The following is a 23,182-nucleotide window of genomic DNA, read 5'->3' on the forward strand; positions in this document are numbered from 1 at the left end:
GTCTCTTTCCCTTTTTCATATTGATTTTCATTTTTGCACACATTGACATCCCATTCTACTGAGGTGGAAAGAATCTACATGCACGTTGCTAGATGGAACTAAATGCATCAAACTGAACCAGTTCTATAATCTAAAGCTGTTATGACCACGACTTCTACGTCTATACATGACACGCCATCCTCATAGTTTATAGAATATAGCTTAATCTGATAGTTTTCATACAGTGAGCCATCATATGTTTTATTTTTTTTTGTTTTTGCCTCAGAGAGTAGGAGCTCTCCTTGCATGTGTAGAATCAGCTGTGATGAGTAAAAGATGGTCAACCATAATGCTAAATATGTGTGATTGCTTCATTAGTTGTGATTGGTGTATTGATGTGGATATTATGCGTACGAAGGGATGTGAAAGCAGATTCAATCAGTGCAGGATCATCAAAAATTTGAAAGGAACTTTTGACTTCTTGTAACGTAGAGAGAAATAATAGCTTACCGTCTGAACTGGCAAAAGGCAAACTGGAAGGACTTGAGGTTTTTTCCTGACTTTGTAGGTAAAAGGCAAAAAAGACGTCACAAAAAGACAGAAAATGGTCACATTTTGTGTTTGTTTGTGACCCATATAATTTACACTTCCTCCTTACTTTATCTTCATTCTGTGTTAACAGTTCAAGTGGAGTTGGTCTCCTCATCCTCTCGTCCCTCTGCTTTGGCAGCAGTTGTCACCAGGCTGTCCAGATTTACTCTTTGCCTGAAGCGTTGTAGCCATCTGTTGATGGAGGCCGACTCTGTCCCTGGCTCCCAGTCAGACAAATATCCCGCGCATGTGTGTGAGGGAGAGTATTTTTGCATTCTCCGGCATACATGTGTTCATGCAAGCTGCTTCAGTTTCCCTCTTTTCTGAGAAGAGGAAGTGCCACATGTGCCTCTCAGAGAGAGCCTCTGGTCGTGAGTCAGAAGTGGCAAATTTCTCAACATCCAGCTGAAGGAGGCGAGCTGCATTGAGCCACTCCCCGTTGATCAGGGGGCAGTTGGCTGAACAGTTTCATAGTTTAGTGAGACATTGCTGATGAGCCAAAAGAGAACAACACAATAGTTTTTTGTTGTGTAAGATATTAGAATTGTTCCAAAACGTTAATGCTATAAAGATGTGGGGACTTTTTAGCTTGAACAAGACTTTAAATGCCTCCTTTCTGCTTTTTAGTCTTTTTTAATGGTTCCCTTTCTGTTGTTGTTCCTTTGTTTACTTCTCTGCTTATTTAATTCACTTAATCTAAGATATCTTATTTTGCTGTGGAAATAAAATGTTAAAGTGAATGTCTGTCATAATAAAATAAAAAGAATTAACAGTAACTATTAGAAAAAATGTTGTGAGTAATAGTCATCTGTAGTGTTGGATTATTACATTTTGATATAAATCCAATGTAACAGTATTGGTGATGTTGTTGAGCTGTTTGCTTAAATCATTGGACCCTGTTTTCATGCATACAAACACACTCCAAAATACATTGTTTGCATACTCAAAGTTCCAGCATGACATCATTGAATGTCTAGCACGAAAAGTGTACGCAGTGACTCTGCGCTATTACAAAGCAACAATGATACACTTTAGGAATCGCTCTTTTGGCCTTTCGTCAAAAGCTCCTGCAGAATTAAAGCTGCCAAATAACAAAAATCAACTGTTGGATAAATGTTTTTAATATTATTATTATCAACAAAATGTTTATTTCTAAGTTGTTGTAAGTTGAAGTCACAGTTGAAGCACACTGGACCTTTATATGTATCACGCATATTTGCATAACTCCAGGCAAACGTATGTAAGTGTTTTCTTTGGAACTTGACCTGTGCAGATTGTTGTGCTTTGTATCCAGTGGAACAAACCACGTTCTGGTGGGAACGTAGAAATATAAAATGGATTCATTGATTATGTCGATTAATTATTACACCCCTAAAACTCCAGTTCAAAATGTCGACATATTTTTAAAATGAGTAGTTTTAACTGCATTTTGGTTTCTTGTATGTGATTCCCAGTGACAATAAAGATTTTTTTCTTTTCTGATGTTTGCAGGTGAGTCTATAAACTCACTTGCTAAGTGACCAGTCGTTGAAGTTCATCTAAATCTTTTTTTTGGTAATTTTAAATCCGGTTTTGTCTGTTTTAGTCTCTAGCTTAGCGTTTGATGTACATTCAGGGTTTAAATGGACTGACAGCACAACTTTTTATTTGTTGTCTTCCACTTTATCATTTTATTATTTAGTAGTATAGATTGCGGTAAATAGGATTAAAAACATGTTAAATTTCAGTAGAACCAATATTTAAAAAGATAAACTGTAAAATACTTTGGAAACACTGGAGTGATCTGTCTAAAAACAGGACATCAAAATGACAATAATAAGCTTATTTCACTTATATTACAAACAAATACATTAAATTCCACGCATAATTGTTTTTAAAATCCCTCTGTTAGCCTGCGTAAGGACGTGGTTTGGGGCTTGCATTGGCTGTTGTCGTGCCTCCTTAAAGCAGACTACGCGGTGGATAAACTGTGTGTAGTGGTGCTGATTGCAATGGCCTGTGCCCAAACATCAACAGCATGGCCTGTGTTCTCTTGCAGCTTCTCACACTGCGGCCGTTGTGTCGTGCTCCCAGTCCCAGCAGGACAGGTTGCACTTTATCCAAACACATGCACATTTATTCCTGCACATAGTAAAAGCCTCAAAGCCATTGGGAGGCGGTTCTCTATGCATTTGCATTTAACTTTGATGACGCTGGTGTTGTAAGATGCACTGGCACTGCATGAAGATAAGAGTTTTTGCAGACTCCTTTTATTCTTTTTAAGTTATCTTGTAATAAACTGTTCAAAGGTGTCAAATTAATTCAGCTCTGAGCTGGAGGTGTGGACGGAACTTTTATTTTTTATTTTTTGGATGTGGAAAATTCTCTTTCAACTCTGTTGGATCTTTGTGCAAATCTTAAGAAAAGCTGTTTATTCTGTAGCATCTACTTACAAAAACACAGAACGGAGCCAGTTGGGATTCACAAACGAGTCGTTACATTAAGATAAATTATCGATTCATCTGATTTCCTAAAAATTATGTTCATGGAAAACTGTTTTCTCATAGCCAGTGATTTAAACTGAACAAAGAGGAACACTGAAGCCCTGCATTCAGAATTAAAGCAAAAACGTTCTTTGGTCTGGAAAATATAAGAAAGCTTCCTTAAAAACAAAATCAACTTTTTCATTGGATAAATCAACATTGTACTTTCTGAATAAATATAAATGCTTTCTCAGCCATTATGTATAGAATGGAGAAGATGTTTAAATCATTTATCATCTTCTGGTTGTGTCAGGAAGGACTGGCGTAAAAACGCTCTTCCAAACCACCTGTGCAAATCACTGAAAGCAACCCAAACGCCATGGGGTGTACAACATTCTTTAAAGAACATTGACATACTGTTTTAAACAATTTTTTGTTTTTTGTCTTGTAGCAAATTTACGACATCTTCCATTTAGTGTAAGATTTTTCAAAGATTGAAATACTGAGGCTGCATAGTGGTGTAGTGGTTAGCACTCTCACCTCACAGTGAAAAGACTCTGGTTCAACTCCCGGCTGGGTTCTATCCGTGTGGAGCTTGCATGTTCTCCTCGTGCTCGTGTGGCTTTGCTCCGGGCACTTCGGTTTCCTCCCACAGTCCAAAAAGCCTGGGATAGGCTCCAGCAACTCCAGTCACGGGTTTATACCATGGGATGGATCAACTAAAAAAGAATTTTTTGTCAGAGGAAATAATTTTACCATTTTCATACAACTAATACCAAAATTTAAATAGATTCTTGTATTAATTAGAGAATAAACAGTTTATGTCATTGAGTCAGCCTGTACTTCAGTTCCACACAACAGGAGCTGCTGAACCCTGTTTTGGTCCAATTTTGCTCTGAAGCTTGTGTGAGCATGTACACACATGTACACACACAGATGTGCGTGCATCATGCATGTGTATATGGCATGCGTGTTGCATAGTTAAACATTTTGAGGGTCACCCCGTAAAGACCTTTCCCCAGGCGAGTACTAATGGAGAGTGCACTCGCAGGCAGCTAGCTCTGTGTGTGTGTTTATGCATGTGTGTGTGCGTGCATCATTGCAGATGAGGTCTCTCTGGTTGCCTTGGCCTGCTAAAATAAACATCATAGAGGATAAGAAAAGCCTACATCCTGTCTGTCCAAGACATTTCCATTAAAATGTTAACCATGTGGAAGTGAATGGAGTGCCAGGTGGTTTGTGTTCATTCCGGTGTTTCTGCTGTGAAACGGCAATCATTTGCCTCTGAACTGGACAACTACTTAGCTGACTTCCCTACAGCTTCAAACCAAAGCTGTTTGGGAGAGAGAAGGGAGTGAGACCAGAGTCCAGATGTGAGACAGCTTAGCTGGATGCCTGTTTACATTTCTCAGCTAACGGGAGCGTATTTTTAACCTTTGCCTGTTTTTGTTCTGTCTGCAGGTGCCGGGGAGTCGGGGAAGAGCACCATTGTGAAGCAGATGAAGTAAGTGGCTGCTCTTTGTTATGCTTTTCCTCTAATGAAATGATTGCCAACGGCCTTAAAAACTGCATATTGTAAGGAATATTTGGGGATATTCGTCCTACAATCACCTGTGTATTTCATTGGTATAATTTGAAAGACATTAGTAGACTGTGCTTTACTTCAAATGTTTATTTTAACTGATTTCTCTAACCATAAGGTTACAGTAATGGTATAAACCTACCATGTGTAATTATACAAGTCAAGAACAAGTTCATGCCAATGTAAAGTTGTGCATAAGTGACTGATCACGATCTCTTGGTAATGCAGTCCTTTCAAGTAGCAGAAGAGCTGATGTGAGTTGTTTGCACGCGGCTGAAAACAGCACAGGCTTTCCGTTATCTGGCTGCCTCCCCCCGTGCCTCACGTGGAGCTCACTTGAATTTAAATGAGGTTCCATTCAACCCAGAACCACTGCCACACATCAATGGAGATGGTTCTGTTTGGTGGTCCAGCCCTGCAGCTTTTTCTGTTCCATTCCCTCAAACAGGTTCATTTGAAAGGTTACGTTTAAAATGAAGAATGCAAACACTGTAAACATGCACCAATTCTAATTAGACGGATACGCCTCATGTTTTTTGGGTAATTCTAAATAACAGTTCAGTGTTTTTTGAAACGGTCATAGTCCTGTTTTCTCACCATATGCTTTTCATTTTTCAGGATTATTCATGAAGATGGTTATTCAGAAGATGAGTGTAAGCAATACAGAGCAGTTGTTTACAGCAACACCGTCCAGTCCATCATGGCTATCATCAAAGCCATGACCATCCTGCATCTCGACTATGAACGCCCTGAGAGAGAGGTGAGCTTCTCTGGGAAGTCTTTTCCAAATGAAGATGCAATTGGGATACAAATGACTAATTTGAAGAGGGACAAGAACTTGAATATTGTTGAGAGACTGGCGTGTTTTTCTTTTTTTGGATCTTATTTTAAGATGAATGAAGAGAGTATATAAACTCTAAGGGATTTGATTTAGTTTTGTATTTTCCCAGGATTTAATAACTGCCATACTGTGCAGAGTAGAGGCAGCATGTTGGTCTTCTAGCAGAATGCACCTACTTTGACCTCCATCTAGGATGGACTCCAGGCTCATGTAATGGTTAACCAATACATGGAAGTCTGGCCTCTATAGCCAAACATCCCAAGTTTATGTAGGTCATTGTCTGCCTTCATTGTCAAACAGAAAGGGTCAGAGTGACGTAATGAAGGTGATGTTGTCGTTGCTCTTGTTTTGCTGCCGTCTTGGCCAAACACTTAATAAACAAACTCAGTTAATTTTTCCCCTCAAGTAAATGGTCTCTCTGTGTTTTACCTGCATCAAGTAAGCAACATCTTGGCAAGTTTATAGAGTGGAGGAACCAACCTTGAAGCTACCCGTAAAAACAAAAAGACTTTGTCCGGTCCAACAAGAAATGTATACAAACATAATGCATATAAGGTTTAGCCCAAAATACTAAAGGGGTTTATATAAATATACCCCCTGTGTGTCAGAAGTTTCATAACCCCCTGTTGTAACAGCAAAATCTGTCCAACACAAGAGGCCTTCAGCTCTTATCTGTTTGCTCAGCTGTTGGACAGGACAAGTTTTCAGTTTTAAACTTCCATCTTATAAAGCGGCTGAATCCCTTCTGTTGCCATGCGGTTGCTGTAGCCCATCCTGACCACTGTTGGGTGAAGGCAGGGCACACCCTGAATGGGTCACCGTCTGTTATGGGGACACACTCATTTATGCCTCGGGACAATTCAGAACCATTAATGAACCTGTGAAGCATGTTTTTGGGGAAAACTCACACATGCATGAGGAGAACGTGCAGGAAGGAAAACTTGAGTTCTTTCAAAGCAAAATCCACCTTTTTCTGTCTCTCAATTATCACATAAAGGCTAAACTTAGTGTCAAAAAGTGATTCACCAGTTTTTGAAGAATTTACATTTCTTTTAATAATGTGGTTTGAATGAAGAGTTTTCAATTGAATGTCATCTGTGAACTTCCTCTCAATAGGAAGATGCCAAACGGCTCTTTAAGATGGCTGCAGAAGCAGAGGAGCGGGGCGACCTCCCTGAAGAGTTGGCTAACATTATCAAGGACCTGTGGGCCGATTCTGGCATCCAGCATTGCCTCACACGAGCTCGGGAGTATCAACTCAACGACTCTGCCGCCTAGTGAGTACTGCAAAGATGATGTTTCTACGTAATAGTAGGGTTGGGTTGATTAGATCGATTCATCGATCTGAATCAATCCAAGCTTAATAAATCGCTGATTGATCCATAAAAGTGGAGATCTGTCTTTTATGCCTTTCCTTTTCCAGTGATTTAACGCACGACAGCAGTAAAGCTAAAGTCTGCTAACGTATACCCATAGGACGGCTAATGCTAACGCTCGTTTGACCTAAACATACGTTGGTGACTAAAGATACAGCTTTATGCTCACAGGCATGAATTTTCCAAACTCTTTTAGGGAAACATTTTTTAAATGAACCATTTGTGTTCTAAATCATCGTGTTTTTGCTCAATCTACTAGAATAAAGTGTCGCGCTAAAGCGCCAGCGAAAACGCCCTCCAGGAGAGGCAGAACATAATGATCTGCAGATTTTTGCTGGAGCTTCTACTTTTTACAATTTTACAGTATGTGAACTGTATCACATTTATATGAATATCTTCAAAACATATAAAGATTGTTCAAGTATTCCTATACAAATACATCTAAATGTGTAAACCGTGTAAATTCAAAATCGCATTGGATCGTGGATCGAATCGATCCAGGCTCCGGTTAATTCTAGAAATTACTGGTGATACCGAGCTCTACCACATATTTAGCAGCTGACTGCACAAACTACCCATTCTTTGCAATGTCTGGTGTCTTGCATGTCCATCTTAAGGTTTTTCACAATTTTAGCAGGAGTTTGGTTCTAAAAATAACACGTGATGGACATAGTCTGCAAAGTAGAGCTTTAGTTTATGCAACTATTTTAGATGTTTTAAGGCTGTCAAACTACTTCTCTCAGACAGACACGAGCATTTTCTGGTTTTTCTCTTGTTTAAACTCTCAGGGTTCAAACCTTCATAGAAAACAAAGACCTGATCGCAATCAAAGGTTTATGTAAACGTGGCAAACTCAATGCATTCTGTACAGGAGACACGGCATGGAGGAGAATGATCGACAAGGTCTACAGCCAATCGGGATGCAGAACACTGTTTAAAAAAAGAAAATGGCTCAGACAAACATCTGTGAAACTTAAAGACAGTGAAAGGTGGACGGCGATGAGGGGAAAACTGTAGACACTTTTCATTCACAAGTGAAGCCTTTAGGCTTCACTTGTGAATGAAAAGTGTCTACAGTTTTCGTTCATAAGTGAAGCCTAATCTGTCTTTTTGATTTGTGTAAAAGACGGACAGAAATCCTCTAAGACACCTTAAAGGTGTGTTATGAGGTGTTAATAGAGAGTCTCTCGGTAAAGGCAGGATCTTAATCTCACGGCGAGGGACTGCGTTTGCGTCGTCTGGCAGGATCATAACTTCTGCTGCTGAGGCGGCTCTGGAAACGCTCCGTGAACATCAGCTTTACACTAAGCAGAGGGGGGAGCAGACGATGTTCTGTCACGACTTTATAACCCTCTGGGTTGATATAAGGGAGGACTTGATGAGTCTGGACAACGGCTTTATTTCCTTTCCCAGCGCCTGATGGAAACCAGAGAAAGGAAGGAAAAGATAAAACGTGAAAGTAATGAAGTGGCAAACATCGCATTAGCAGAGACTTCTCCTCACTCGTTAAAAAGTGAGAGGTTGCTTATGCTGGAGACTGAAAATTATAGACCCAGAGTGAAGGATTTCAGGATCACTCTTGACCTTTTTCCTTACACATACATGGGTGTATGAAAAAGGACTGTAAAGGTAGTTTACATGACAGATACGTGCCCGTCTTCATGTGTGATGAACATCATGGGGTCTTTCAGATCAGTCGCCGTGGACTACAGAAGTCTCTTCCACTCATTCTTTGTCCAAATTCCCTCACTACCCCCTTAGCCTTAAGACCACGTAGTGCAGACTATCTAGTGTCCTGGATTTTAGCAAAGTTCAGACACATGCTCACTAATTTGCTGTTTGTTAAGCTGCTAACATGACTTCAGCCATTTGCCGAAGTAAGAAAATTAGGAGGATTTATTTGGTTGAATGCTGCAAAGCATTCAACAATTTTCCTGTTTCTCTTTATTTCTTTATGTATCCCTTGTGCTATCCTAGGCACTTTAACGTTGGGAGTGGGGTCATCTAGACCCACTAGACAGTGCTCTGAACCTTTTTTCTTCAATGATTTGTGATCTTCACTGGTGTCCATGGATTACATGAAATCTTTCCATCTTTATCCACCTTTGTCATGGTAGGGAGAACACGTCAAAGAAAGGGTACAAGAAAGATAGCACAAGGGTTAAAGTATCTTCTGCCATTTTTTAGCCCTTAACTCCTTCAATTTTTCAGTTATTTTAACCATTCAACTATTAAAAAGTTCAGCTCTTTCAGCTTTTTCCAGCTTTGACTTTTGCTCCTTCAAATCCTTGAACTTTTCAAGATATTCCAGAATTTCCAGGACTTTTGCCTCCATTGAAATCCATGGAGGATCCTTGGTGCAGAGGCTCGCTGGTTCAATACCCGGCTCTGGCATTTTTCACATATATATTTTTCTTGTTATTGTGCTGTTTTCACTTTATAATGTTCAACTTTGATCATTTCTTTATTTGTTTTTTTTTTGTGCCAATTATTACCCTTTAAGGTTCATTTTCTTTCAGCATTACCACATTCAACCCTGAATTTTCTTCTGGAAATGCAGCTCATTCTACTTTGAAAATAAATGGATCTAGATTTTTTTCAAATGAAAAATGGATCCAGCTTTATGCATGGTGGTCCATTTTTGCTACTTGTCTTTTGCAGACACTTGTGGAAAATGTCTAGTCACTGAATTTTGGACACTTTTGAAATGGCGATTGGCCTAGAAAGTGCATTAAGTAGTGAAGGAATTTGGACCCGACCAACTATAACGAAGCTAATGTGGTTTTAATGAGATGCGTGTGTGTGAAGGTTCCAGATCTCTGTTCGTTAGAGAAACTGGACCTTTGAGGTTGATTTAAGTTCTGCTGCTTATTGTACCGTTAGAACTGAAAAGGCATCTGCAATGAGCAGCTCCTGGTGAATGTCTTCTAACTGAATGCTGTCCATATAAGGAGTTACTGTCACCTTTTTATGGAGTTACACAGTGACTATATGCAGCGGAGATGAATGTTCAATTGACCGGGTCTGACCTTGTGGTTCCGAGCCTTCAAAATGTAATGTTGAAGGTGAAAACGGTGGTGCAGCTTCACAAAAAAGCAGGAAGAGTAGAACTTGGGCCTTGCTGGTTGCAGGGATTGGACATTGAGTTCTCAGATCTAATGTCTCACAATGTTACAAAGTGAGCAGAGGCAAACAAGCAAAATGGAATGGTTTCTCTTCAAAATAAACAAATACTTTGGCTGAATCCCAATTCACTCCAGACCCCTCTGCCCCCCCCCCCCCCCGCGCGCGCCTACATTTAGCCCTCCAAGCGGAGAGATTATGGAAAAAAATGCCGTCTTCAAATCCGGACATTACTACCACTCAGTGACATCATCAATACTTGCCGGACATCTAAAAACAGGAAATACATAGCACCATTGATTTAATCGCTTTAAAAAGTCGTGCTAAAGCAAAAAGTCATAACTTGCATTTAAATGTAAACCTCTGTGCTTCAAAGCACACCTATGTGGAAAAAATGCGTTTCTCCTCCTCGCCACAACGCAACGCAGATCCCCCTACCGGCAGAGGGGTAGCCGGCCTAAGCTCCTACGGCTCTCCCTTAGAGAAAAAACTTTTGGGCACCACTACAGCCTCAAACACCCCTTACGATTGGAGCAATAGGGAGGAGCCAGAGGGGTAGGGAAGCCGTTTTAAATGAGTGTTAGATTTCAGGCACAAGATAAACAAAAGGAGCTGCTTTGTACGTTAACATATTTTCTAAGCCCTTGTATCATCAGACATCAGTGCAGCCATTACAACACGTTTAAATCCTGTGTCCTCTCAACAGCTACCTGAAAGATCTGGAGAGGATAAGCAAGCCAGACTACATCCCCACACAGCAGGACGTGCTGAGAACTCGTGTGAAGACCACCGGCATCGTGGAAACGCACTTCACCTTCAAGGACCTGCATTTCAAGTCAGACTTGTTTTATTTGTTGTTTTTTTATCAAAGTGATTTGGTTTGAAACTTCTGAAACGTTTATTTCTTTATGGCTGACACTGACATTTCCAGAAGTTCCCAACAGGAGGCTGTCATCTCTGTGACTAAAGGTCCTTAAAAGTGAGAGATCAGGCTGGAACCTTTTATTATTTATTAAAATCGTTTTTATCATTTATTAAAACCAAAAATGAATGTCGGCTCAGTTCAAAACTTTTCCTAGTCTGGATTGTTTCTTTTTTTCCTTTTGAGGGAAATTCTGCCAGCTGAGAAACCAATCATTCATTTATTCCAACATTATTGTTTCATTTAGAAAAATAATCTACCAAGGAATGAAATCATATTTTGGATTGTTCCTCTTTGAAGTACATTTACATGGAAATGAATTGTTTCCTCTCCAGCATCAGCTGTTGAGCTCTGCTGACTCAGCACGGCGCTGATGGTCAAAGTTCTGCCGTAATGAGTCGGTTCTGAAAAGTGAGACTCCTCGGCAGCAAATCTGTCTCACGCTCTCCTCTTAGCTGCCAGCCGAGACGTTCGCTGTGATTTGGAAGAATGTGCAAATGTACTTCCTTTTTCTTGTTCCCTCCATTTTGGGTCAAGCTGAATCTCTCAGGAACTGCCGGCCGTCACTATTTCTGTTCCCGTTCGTGTGTTCCTTGCAGCAACAGCTCCGTGCTTAAATGTTGGGAAACTGAAACGGCACCTCTCAGAGGAAGAGACAGACTCAGACTGTTGGTTTGAGAAGTGCGATTTCTGCAGCACTCGGTTCCGTTTGTCGCCTGAAAAGTGTGTTTACACTTTCCCTGCAGGATGTTTGATGTGGGGGGCCAGCGGTCAGAGAGGAAGAAGTGGATCCACTGCTTCGAGGGAGTCACTGCCATCATTTTCTGCGTGGCCATGAGTGCGTACGACCTGGTTCTGGCTGAGGACGAGGAGATGGTGAGAGCTCATTTCATCGACAGTTGGTGTTGGCGGTTCCTCTGTGTGCCCCAGCTGTGGTAATCTCTTCATCTGCACGTCTGTACCTGTCTCACCCAGAACCGGATGCACGAGAGCATGAAGCTGTTTGACTCCATCTGCAACAACAAGTGGTTCACAGAGACCTCCATCATCCTCTTCCTCAACAAGAAGGATCTGTTTGAGCAGAAGATTGCCCACAGCCCTCTGACCATCTGCTTCCCCGAGTACGAAGGTATGGAGCCGCGCATTTGAATGATCATCTATAGATGTTCTTTGGTTGGTGGAGCATGTGAAATGGAGCTCTGTAGTGCTTCTACCAGTTTAAATACTCAATTTTTCTGAGTTACTCACTTTTTCGTTTACAGTTTGGCAGAGGGTGCTAATAATACTCAGGTGCGATTTTTAAGGGATTTAAAATAAAAAAGGCTAATTGTTTCCGTTATTTTCTCACCAACAACCACTAGAGGGCACTGTAGGTGTGTGCATCAGTATTTGCTACTGACAACAATCGGAAGTGAGAATTATACTCCAGTGCAATTTATATCTGATTTTTTCTCTTTTTTTTTTAAATGTTCTTTTTCTGCTACTCCAGAGCCAAAAATAAAGGAGCTTTGTTTAAAGAATTCCTTGTAACAGTTTACCATTGTGTGATAAAATGTTCAAGCCTTTCTAGACTGAATGTGGGCACCGGTACTTTCTTTTACTTTAGTAACTGGTCAAGTTTGTTTTTGTTCATCTTTTGCCAACAAAGGAAGCAGGTTTGATTCCACTGCACTAACTGAAAACATTTCTTATTTTCCGGGCTGTCTGCGAGGGGTTTCAACCAGTTCTGCATTTTTTTCTGACCATTCAAGATAAATTCTTTATTTTCGCAGATGAAAATAAAAAAACCTCATTTTGAAGCAACATGACTAGAGCCAAAGAGCAAATCTGTTTGGTCGCTTTTGTGACTTAAATGAAATCCTGTCCACATATTGAACAAGCCTGGGTCCAACAGAACTCTTTCTTTGCTTTGAGCTTGAAAAATAAAAAAGTTTTTTCCTTCAGGACCCAACACGTACCAGGAGGCCCAGGCGTACATCCAGACCAAGTTTGAGGATCTAAACAAGAAGAAGGAAACCAAGGAAATCTACACCCATTTCACCTGCGCCACTGACACCAAGAACGTGCAGTTTGTCTTTGATGCCGTCACCGATGTCATCATCAAGAACAACCTGAAGGACTGCGGCCTCTTCTGAAAACAAGCTGCAGAAATGCTCAAGGTGGGCGTACAGGGTTTTGGACCGCTCACTTCAGATGTGTTCTCAGAAGGAACGGTAGAAATGACTGTGTTTTGCTTTGTTTCAGCTTACTTGAACAGTTCTGATGAGCGTCATTTGACCGTACATGCATCATGATGTCACCGCCTGACCACCACATCTGCTTTGACCTGCTTTTTCTAAAGACACCTGAGAGACTACAAACCCTGACGAGCACTGCAGATTTTCAACAATCACTCATCCAGTCGCTCGGGTTAACACCTCTTTGGACGACGACCACCAAAAACAAAACAAAAAAAACAAACCTTTTGTTGTTCTTTTTCTGTATGTTCAGTTATTGGAAGAGGGAAAGACAAACTGTTTTCTATAAATGCATTCCTTTTATTTTAGGAGATTCCGATGGTCAAAATAATAAACTTTTAATTAGATAAGAACTGTTTTTAAGAGGTGAAGCACATGCACGGACAGAACAACAATGCATGTGTGGATAGGGATTTCTTTTAATGATGTTTCCATCAGTTCTTCATTCATAGCCAAACTATCGTTGTGCGTGATTCCACATGACCAATATTACATTCTGCAGGATTCCTCTAATATTTCCTCCAAATGATTTTTAAAAAAATGTTTTTAAGTTGGTTGTTTTTTTTTACTGCTTTACCTGCAGGGAGGAATTCCGGCAAATTTCTAATGTGTATTTAAAAATGTGTGTACTTACCCTTCTATCACTTTTTAAAGCATCATATCTATTTCTACTGCAGTATGTTTGTGCCTTTACTTCTGTTTACAACCAGTTTTTTTTTCTTTTTCTTTCTTTCACCTATGAAAATATGATTGTTAATGAAAGACTAAAATTTATTTCAGAAAAAAGTGAGTTGTTTTTTGGGGGACGGTGGATTATTAAGATCATTTCAAAACTCCTTTATGATTTAATTTAAATGAAAGTACACATCACTTGAGTCCTGCATTTGTTGTTTTAGTTTGTTGACTGTTGTAACATTTTGTGAATTGTTGGCATTTGAACCACAGTGTTGCTGGTGACGGATGTACACAAACTGTACTGTTGTTGTTACGGCTGTCCTGGCTGGGAGGAACTAAAGGGATTTTTGGATGGCAGTTTTAATGCTTTCGTTGAGTCTACCAAGAGGCAGGAAAGAAACTGCTGAAAGATGGAGCCGTTGATGGTTAATGACGGCATGACGAACCTCTTTTGAATCGCTGTAACCTGCTCTTTCTGTGAAGTCCTTACATTCAGAAAAATGCTGAACCACAAGCATCGAGGGGGTGGAGCTTAGTGCTAAGGCATGTCGTTGGAGTGTTTTGTGTCAAGTGTGTGATTTCCTGCCAAACATTTCACCTAAAAGGAAGAATATTTTATTTTCTTAAGACTTAGCAGATCATTTTTTAGTCATTGTAAGGATTTGATATTGGTACATGTCATTTCCTGCAGCAAGCACAGATTTACACAGGCTGAGAACGCCATCTAGTGGACATCCAAAGCATTTGGCATCAGTTGCTGGTTTTAATAAAATTGTTTCATGTTTTCTTGTATTTCCTTTGATAAATTTGTCAAACCGTCTACATTCATCAAACAAAATAAAAACACAGACGAGTTAATTTTGTGGAGTTGAACAGTTTCTTTTTTAAATGAAAGTGTGCTCACGGCAATCTGTGTGGAGTGTTTATTGGTTGATTTATCCAACCAGATCCATCTAAGGCAAGTTGTTGAATCAAATCGACGTTTACAGTTATAAAACCATTTCAAAATGAAATGAGTCGTAATCCATGTTGGGAAAACCAAGTGGATTGAGTCGCAGCCAAGAGCGGATCAGTCCATCATTTCAACACATGTGACCATCCAGTGTGCTAAAATGTTCTAAGAATGTTCCCTTTGGATTCTTTGGACGTGGAAAAACAACAGTGGACTGAACTTTAGGAAACTAACATGTGAATGGATTTGACATTCATTGTAGTTTACTTGTTTACATATTTCATTTACACTTTATCTGGAAGAAATTGAGGAATCTGGAAAACTTCACCTGCTGTTCAGAACCAGGTATTTCTCTCTGGTTGAAGTTTTGGCTAAACATGTTCTGGTTCCATTTCAGGTCTGTGAATTGAATTGGCAACAACAAAAATTGAATCAAATAGAATTGTTCAAATGAATAGTTAGGTCCTTATTGAACAGTCCTGTATTGAAGAAGTGAGAGGTTGAAACTTTTTCCTCTTCCATTTTTTAAAAATGAATCTGTAGATGTACCAAAAATAGTGAGATGAACAAAGCTTCACTTCTGTTTTCTGCATCAGGCTGATCCTCATCAGGACTCTAGCCTCTACATTGGGACCTTTCGGTTTTGGACGGCAGAACAGGGAGTTGTTCCTTTCATTAACAAAGCTGGTTTTTCAAAAATTCAAGTGAAATACAGTAATCTTCCTTTTAAAAAAAGTGCAATAAGATGAAGTTTTTCTTCACATTTGCATGTTTTTCTCTTAGTGTTGTAAGATTTTTGAAGTTTATGGACAAAGGTTCCCCTTCCTGATATTTGAAATGAGACGTCTGTAGTAATAAAGTTGGTTTTGGAATGAAAATGACCAGTTTTTCTTTCATTTTGTTAAAACAGTGAACCTAGTTTTGAACAAAATGTCATGAGAAAAGCACCAGCATGGCTGGATGTGCTGCAAAGCAGGTGTTGGAAGCTGCAGCTCCAGTTTCTCTAGAGGGCGGTGCAGCTCCACATTCAGGCTCTGGGTGTGCAGCTGACAGCGTGGTTACCTGAATAAGGACTGCCAGTTTAACGCCAACTTTTTAGGCCTTCAATGACATTTGTTTCAGTATTTATTTGTTGTCAAAGTAAATGTTTTCTCATATTTTCCTAATCCGTAGTGTAAGAGGAGCTGCTGAGTTGCAAAGTTTGGGTTCTTTGACAAAGTCAGCATCTCTGAGTTGATGGTGTTTGCTCTGCAGCTTGAAGCTCTCCAGAACTTTCAGATCTAAAATGTTCTTGGTTACCTTAATTCCTTCAAAAAAACAAACCCAAATGAGTATAATGTGGGATGGGAACAAAGCACAACGAGTGCATTCTTTGTGTGTAATTGTCTGTTTTGCATCACTAATATTTAATAGAGAGTTGGGACCTTCGGGAGCTCATCTTCTCTGTGACCCAGCATGAGTCTGATGGTCCACAGCAGATGAGAAGAGCACATGTTGACGTGCTAATGCTGGTGTGAACGCTAATCTACAGCTAAAAAGCATTCAGTCACCTGGATGACCTATTGGCCTAACCGTCATCAATGAGGTCCGGTTAGCATAATCATCCATCCTCTGAATAATGAATGGACCACTAAACGACTGCTTTGGTTTACAAGCCGACTTAGGCTCCAGGTTTGCATTTGGTCGTTGAGATTCCATTCTGATCCTGTCACTTGCAGTCAGTTGACATTAAGCACCGAGGTTCTGTGATGCACCAACTAAACGATGCGCTTTACAACTTAGACACATGCGCACAAAGGCATGAATTACAAATCCTTCAAACACAGACATGTTAAAAAAAGGGATTTAGTTTGGTCTTGACCCTCAGCAAAAAGTAATTTGTTTAGATGTACTACAAGTGTACTGAGTCTATGCTAAAAGTCAGATACTTGAAAGTTATTTTTTATAAACTATCTACATATTGTAACTTAAAATGTCCCAAGTTAGTCTGAAGAAATATTCTGTTAGTACACTTCCTCACTATGATTAATTTTATTGATTTGATTCATATCATTTGTTCATTTGCTGATCTCATTCATAGTCTATATTGGTTTATTTTGAACGATCCAATTATCTGACCTAAATTGGATCCAGGAGATCTTAATCCAAAACAGTGTGACTCAGAGAGAAATACCTGGGACTGAACATTGCAGGTGAAGTTTTCCAGAATCCACTCTAAGTGTAAATTAATTATATGTCCAAACAAACAAGAATCAATGTCAAATCCATTCACATCTTGGTTTTCCTAAAGTTCAACCCATTGTTGTTTTTCCACACCCATAGAATCCAAAGGGAACATTATCAGAACATTCTAGCACACTGGATGGTCACATGAAATTCAAAGTGTTTTTATGTTATAGAAATCCAAATGGTATTTTACAAAGTAATTTGTTTAATTTATTAAACGATCTATGGTATAGGTCGTTTGATTAGCGACACGCCTCAGACAGATCCATCTGGAAGAATTGTTGGAATATTCATCAATTATTCGAGTTTTATTTTGAAAAACTACCGGATTCTGTTTACGACATCCGTCTGTCTTGACACGTCACGTGACTTTAAGAAGCTGCTCGGACCGCTAAGCTAGCTCAACTTTTAAAAACTACTGAAATCCAAACAATAACATGTATTTGGAAAACTTAACTTTGGGGGGGAAAGAACCAGCAAGGAAACCAAATAATGGTCTTCAACTTCAGAGAAAAATAAAGCCGCTATTTACAGACAAAACCAGGAGTTTTCTTCCAAATACGGATTTATCTAGAGATTTTGTTCTCACGCACCAGACGTCGCTCTGTCTGATACGCAGCGACTGACTTTTGAATGTTTCACACACACGCAGATAATGAAATTACAGACACGATAATGGATTAATACCGGTTTTTAGAAAAATACCAATATTACGAAGGTTGTGTCATTTTATTTTTGCTTTATTTATCCATCACACCTTAAAGTGGGACACGGCTGAAGTTAGCATCCGGACCTTAGCATCCACTTTGGAAAATCTTCATCCCAAAGTCTACCTTTAAACCAACTTAAAATATTTTAGAGAATGAAGATACAAATAAATAAACTACTTTCTGATTCATGGAAACTTATAAAAGTGACATTTACGAATTTTCATACATAAACAATCAGGTTTTATGTAAAACCAAAAATGATAAATGTTTTTGCCCTGAGAGATGATCTGAGACTGTTCTCTGTGTTATAATGGTGTCATATGAAAAAAGACGAACAACTGCAATGTTGCTTTTATTGAATTATTCACAGATCAGAAACCACTTCTACAAATCAAAAACCCAGATTTATTGAATCTTCTTCATCTGTAAAAAGATAAATAAATACATTTAACCCTTGTGCTATCTTGTGGGGTCCAGATGACCCCACCCTTCCATTGACGTGTTCTCCCTACCATGACAAAGGTGGATAAAGGTGGAAAGATTTCATGTAATCCATGGACACCAGTGAAAATCATAAATCATTGAAGAAAAAAGGTTCAGCGCACTGTCCAGTGGGTCTAGATGACCCAACTCCCAATGTTAAAGTGCCTCTGAGGCGCATTAATGGTGGGAGTTGGGTCATCTGGACCCCACAAAATAGCACAAGGGATAAATCTACAAATATTTTTAAATTTCCTAAACACTTTTTTTTGGTAGTTGAATTTAAATTTGACAAATAGTTTTTTTCAGAAGCGTAAACATATTAAACACAAACTGCGGCCCCGTTCACACCGGTCCGTGGCCTGAAAAGGTTGTGGACCACAGCTACAGAGGACTTGCTAAACTTATAGCCAAGTATGCTTAGGGAAAAAAAAGTGTAATGTGATTCAAGTTTACGGGAAAGTAAAATGTATACGTTTTTGAACGTCATATTAGCTGATGACTAGATCCCAAAAAATTGATCTGCTCTTGTTGGATGACCCTGAACACACCAGAGACACCTCTGTCTCCAAGATGGATATTTGAAATAAAAAAGCTGTTCTTATTATGGTACTAAAACGCAGAAATATCTAAAAAAAAATATAAAGATTTATTTTTTTTACTCTTTGAACTTTTTATTTTAGATTCCAGTGAAACTGCAGTGGGGCTTTTCTGTCTTGTTTCACTTTGAGTTTTACTTTATATTGAGCAGCTGGATTTGCAGATGAGCTCGGGGCTTCCTGCGTTCCGATTGGCTCATTCATACACAGCCGGCTCTGATTGGCTGCTGCTGTGGCTCCGTAAAAGACCGGAGCAGGCTGATGTTCTCACTCACTGGATGATCAGGAGGACCGGAGAGACTCAGGCTGAGAGCGGATTGATCTGTGATGGGATCAGTCACTTCATGAACGCAGAGACGGGCTGCAGCAGTGAGTGTCCTGCATTAATGCTGTTTTTTCAGGATGATTTCTTCATATTTGGTTTTTCTAACGTGATTTCTTCTCTTTTGGTTTGTTTTGCAGACATTTTCTTATGAAAGGAAAAGAGATGGTGAGTTTTCTTCAATCATCATCATTTCAACAGTTTTTGGATTCCTATTGACTAACTTCTGTTAAATGTGAACAGATAGACCTGAATCCTACTACATTTTTTTGAGGCGCCAGTACTTATTTGGATTCTAATGTGCTAAAGAGATGCAAAGTTGCATATTTTACCTTTAAGCTGCAGAAATTAGGATTTTTTCCTGCACACAGTCAGGAGCCTTAGCAGGAGGCTGAGCAGCCACTGATGTTTACATGCATCCAGATTCAGACTTCTGCAAGTTCTGTGGGCCTCTTACTAGGTTTTATGTTGTTGTTGCATACAAACATATCTGTCACCGTAACGAAAGCTTAAATTGTCAGTAGGAGTGGAATCTTTCTGCATATAGTTCACAGTTCTGCTCCATTTCCATCATATTCTTTTTTTTGTCTAGGCTTTTGGAAACAGGTTATCTCTGACAGTTTCAATGAAAGTGGAAAGTTGCTTCGGCAGTGTCACGGATGTCTGTGGCGTGATTTCATAAGTATATTTTTGGGGCTGATATAAACAAAGAGCTTGGTTCTCCTTAGCTGCTATGTTTTCTCAGAACCTCAGTAACATGATCTCTCCTAAAGTCGGAGAGTGGACCTCTGCCAGCTTCTGACCAATCAGCTCTGTCAGTTAGAGAAGAAACAGGAGGATTTTATTCCTTCTGAGAGTTGATGAATTTATCATGCAGTAGACTGGGCCCCTATAGGAGCTTGTAGCTAAATATGGATACACAATAGCTCATATTATGCTTGATAGACTACAGATGTCTTCCTCTCATGCTGCCTTCAAACGGTTGAGGTTAGGCCGGAGCGTCTGTCTAACAACAACATCTGTCTTGAAGTAGCCGTTAAGCCTTGCGTCTTAACGAGGACAGGGCGTTCCCCGGTGTAACAAAGTAAATTAACGGACAGATAAATATGCTTTGTGTTAAACAATAATGAACTATGAACAACGAGCTGGCCTTTCAGATTAGTGTAAGAGAATGGAATTGCTCCTGGCAGGTCTGAGCATGCCTCCAAAGCAAGTCTATTACATACATCTTGCTGTGTTTTTTTTGTGGTGTAGACGTTTCTAGTCATTTTACTTTGGTGTTTTGCAATTATGTTTCACATAGTGAAATGCCTCCCTTTTTGTCTCCTCAGCTCTGCTTACGTGACTCGGGTGACTGCTTGAGAGAGCAGATGCGATACATGATGAGATCCCTGCAAGACCTGAAGCAACTGCGGAAAAGCTGCCCCGCAGCCAGGCACCCCCTCGCCCCACTTGGACCCCAGCTTCCCGCTTTGGCGCGTCACTCTGCAGTGGCGCGTGCATGTCAGCAGCGGGCTTTGCAAAGAGAACAGCGCGTGCGTCAGCGGATATCTGATGCCAGCAGCGCAAGTACCTACGACTCTGCCTGCTGCCTAGCGAGCCCCCTGGAGGAGGAGGATGAGGAGGACGGCACCAGCAGCCGGCTGGGCCTGCGGAGTCCCAGCAGTCAGAAGAGCTTGGAGTGTGATTCCGGCTACTCTGAGGCATCCTGGAAAGATGACGGGATTGTTCTCAGGAGGACTAGAAATGTGCGGGTGTCATCCTCAGCTTGTGCACGCATGAACCGGGGGCAGAGTGGACGCATTCGACCCAAGTCCACATCTGATGCCTGCCTGGAAACGTGGACATCATTTGAAGTCAGCGACCAAGAGGACTGGACAAACTCTTTGCTGACCAGAGGACGCAACCGCCAACCTCTGGTCCTCGGGGACAATAGCTTTGCAGACCTCATACAGAACTGGATGGATTTGCCCGACTGTTCCGAGCCCGCAGAGCTGAAGCAAAGTTCAGGACAACGGCAGGGAAGAGGTTTCTTTGTGAACATGAGGAGAAAACTCTTTGGCTTTTCTAAGAATGTGGAGAGCAGAGTGCGGATGAGATCCAAAGACTCTTCTGGTGTCAACAGAACCGCCAATGCTCCAAATCGCCTGTCCTGCCCCGTTGTGGCATCACAGGGCAAGGTGCCCTTTTTCCACCAGTCTCACTCAGGCATTCATCAGCTGGATACAGACTTCTACCGCTTCACCACTGTCATGAAGTCAGGCTGCCGGCAGCCCATAATATGCAAAGATATCATTGGCTACGTCTGACCCAACGACACATGCAGGAAGCAGACTGAAGAATCTCCAGGAACTTTATTTTTATAAGACTCCCTTTTTATATGCATATAGTACAATGTTGGAAATAGAAATGTTCTCATAATTAACACTATATATGCCGTGGCTTTTATATATTTTGTATAAATATTTCAAAATGTAAAACTGACTGATCTTATCTGAGGAAGCAGTTGTTCCTCACTGAAGGACTGATTAAAGGAAGTTTGTACTGAATGATGACTCGACCATTTTCACTTCATTTGAATCCACTTGACTAATTTGGGTCTTAAAACTCCAGAGTTTGGTGTAATTTAAGTTTAAAGTTTGGAAAACTTCTTTAGATGGAATCGTCCCAAAGATATGGGATTCTTTGGAAACGCTTGAAGCAGGGCAGCAAAGTATTTACAGGCTGGAAACAGACTGTGTCAACACAGAGCACTGTGTGCCAGATGAGCTCACTCCCCATGAGGGGGGCAGTTAGGTGCAGAAGCTGAGCATCTGGTTGTAGATGGAGCAGAAGTTTACTCTACCATTTGCTCCATGGAGCGTAGCACCTCACTGCCTGCCTCATTTAACTCCACTCTTGTTTTAGGACCGGCTAAACTAAAACGATTCGCTTAAATCTGGGCTCACAAAAAAATAAATAAAAGGAAACTCTGAGAAAAATAGCTGAAATGCACCAAAAAAAGACAATGTTACCTTCGCCAGTCTCATGTGGTTTCTGTTGATCATTGGGGGTAGGGGGGTGGAGCGGCAGGGGCTGCACAGATAAGGCAGGGATTTCTCAGGCCTCGTGCTGCAGCCAGACTCACCAATCATGCCAAGGATACGGAGGTAATAAAACATGTTGGTGTTTGTTCAGGTCTCCTGGCGGAATGTCCCTCTGATGACCTGCTGAGGATGGAAAGCAAACTCAACCGAAAACTGATGCTTCGGGTTTGGTAGGGGAACTGCCTCATGTGATATACTTCAACCTTTTCTGAGATATCCTGGATTTTTGTGGTGCCGAGGTAGAGCTCTGATCAGAATATCGCAAGGGCAAGACACTGAACCCCACATTTGTCCCTACGGTCATAGGTTGGCACCGGTCGGTGTTCATCAGTGGAGCTGCCATGGGTGTGTGAATGTATGTGTGGGATGGGTGAACGGGACTGTGACTGCAAGGCACTTTAAAAGCAAGGTTGAACAGCCTTACATAAGTATACAGAATATGCCATTTACCATTTTCTCCATTTAACTTCCTGGTCATTTATAACTTATCATCTGGCCAGATACATTTTCATCTATCAACACCCACTGACAAGCAAAATAAGACACTTCACTGAACAGCATGTTCAATACATTTAAATCTGAACTCAGAAGACCATCTGTAGAGAGGAAGGAGCTCCATGAAATGTAATGTTCTAAAATTGCCTTGTGGGTTGCGGTAAACACTTTCAAATGTCTAATTTTGGAAACATGTAGTATCTGTACAGCTTAACAAGATGATGGACACATACCAAGAAGAAAGTTTCTACTGGACACCACAAAGACTACATGACAAGGATCTGGGAGATCACCTCCACAGTAGACATGCAACATGTTGATTCAGAAATCAATGGTTAGTAAGGGTGAAATGATTAATTGACTTAATCAATGAATAGATTTATTTTCCTGGTCAATACCAGATCAATCTGTCAAGTTCATCGTTGAATGGATCTATACCATTAGAAAATAATTTCAAGATGAAATGAATATCAATCTTGTAAAATGCCATTTGGACTGAGGTATGGTAGGTTTTTTTTTACTGT

The 23,182-nt window shown here is 40.4% G+C and overlaps 2 protein-coding genes across 4 annotated transcripts in view; both read left to right on the forward strand.

Moving 5' to 3' along the window:
* The window catches only part of gnai2 (guanine nucleotide-binding protein G(i) subunit alpha 2), a 46,021-nt gene extending 32,128 nt beyond the window's left edge, over positions 1-13,893 (forward strand). The window contains exons 2-9 of one of the 3 annotated variants that reach the window (XM_011474613.3): positions 4,494-4,536; positions 5,233-5,374; positions 6,572-6,732; positions 10,661-10,789; positions 11,623-11,752; positions 11,852-12,005; positions 12,821-13,035; positions 13,121-13,887. In XM_011474613.3, the coding sequence (XP_011472915.1) occupies positions 4,494-4,536; positions 5,233-5,374; positions 6,572-6,732; positions 10,661-10,789; positions 11,623-11,752; positions 11,852-12,005; positions 12,821-13,011 (950 nt within the window). In that variant the 3' untranslated portion in view covers positions 13,012-13,035; positions 13,121-13,887. 3 annotated transcript variants of the gene reach the window in all.
* A 5,125-nt stretch (positions 13,894-19,018) lies between these two features.
* LOC101173539 (PAK4-inhibitor inka2) lies at positions 19,019-21,626 on the forward strand. Its single transcript, XM_004068482.4, has 3 exons — positions 19,019-19,124; positions 19,218-19,245; positions 20,409-21,626. Exons 2-3 carry the CDS (start codon positions 19,228-19,230, stop codon positions 21,384-21,386), a joined length of 996 nt encoding a protein of 331 aa, XP_004068530.1. The 5' UTR covers positions 19,019-19,124; positions 19,218-19,227; the 3' UTR covers positions 21,387-21,626.
* The last annotated feature ends 1,556 nt before the right edge of the window (positions 21,627-23,182 follow it).

The sequence above is a fragment of the Oryzias latipes genome, chromosome 5 (genome assembly GCF_002234675.1).
Source record: "Oryzias latipes chromosome 5, ASM223467v1".
NCBI classification, from domain to species: domain Eukaryota; kingdom Metazoa; phylum Chordata; class Actinopteri; order Beloniformes; family Adrianichthyidae; genus Oryzias; species Oryzias latipes.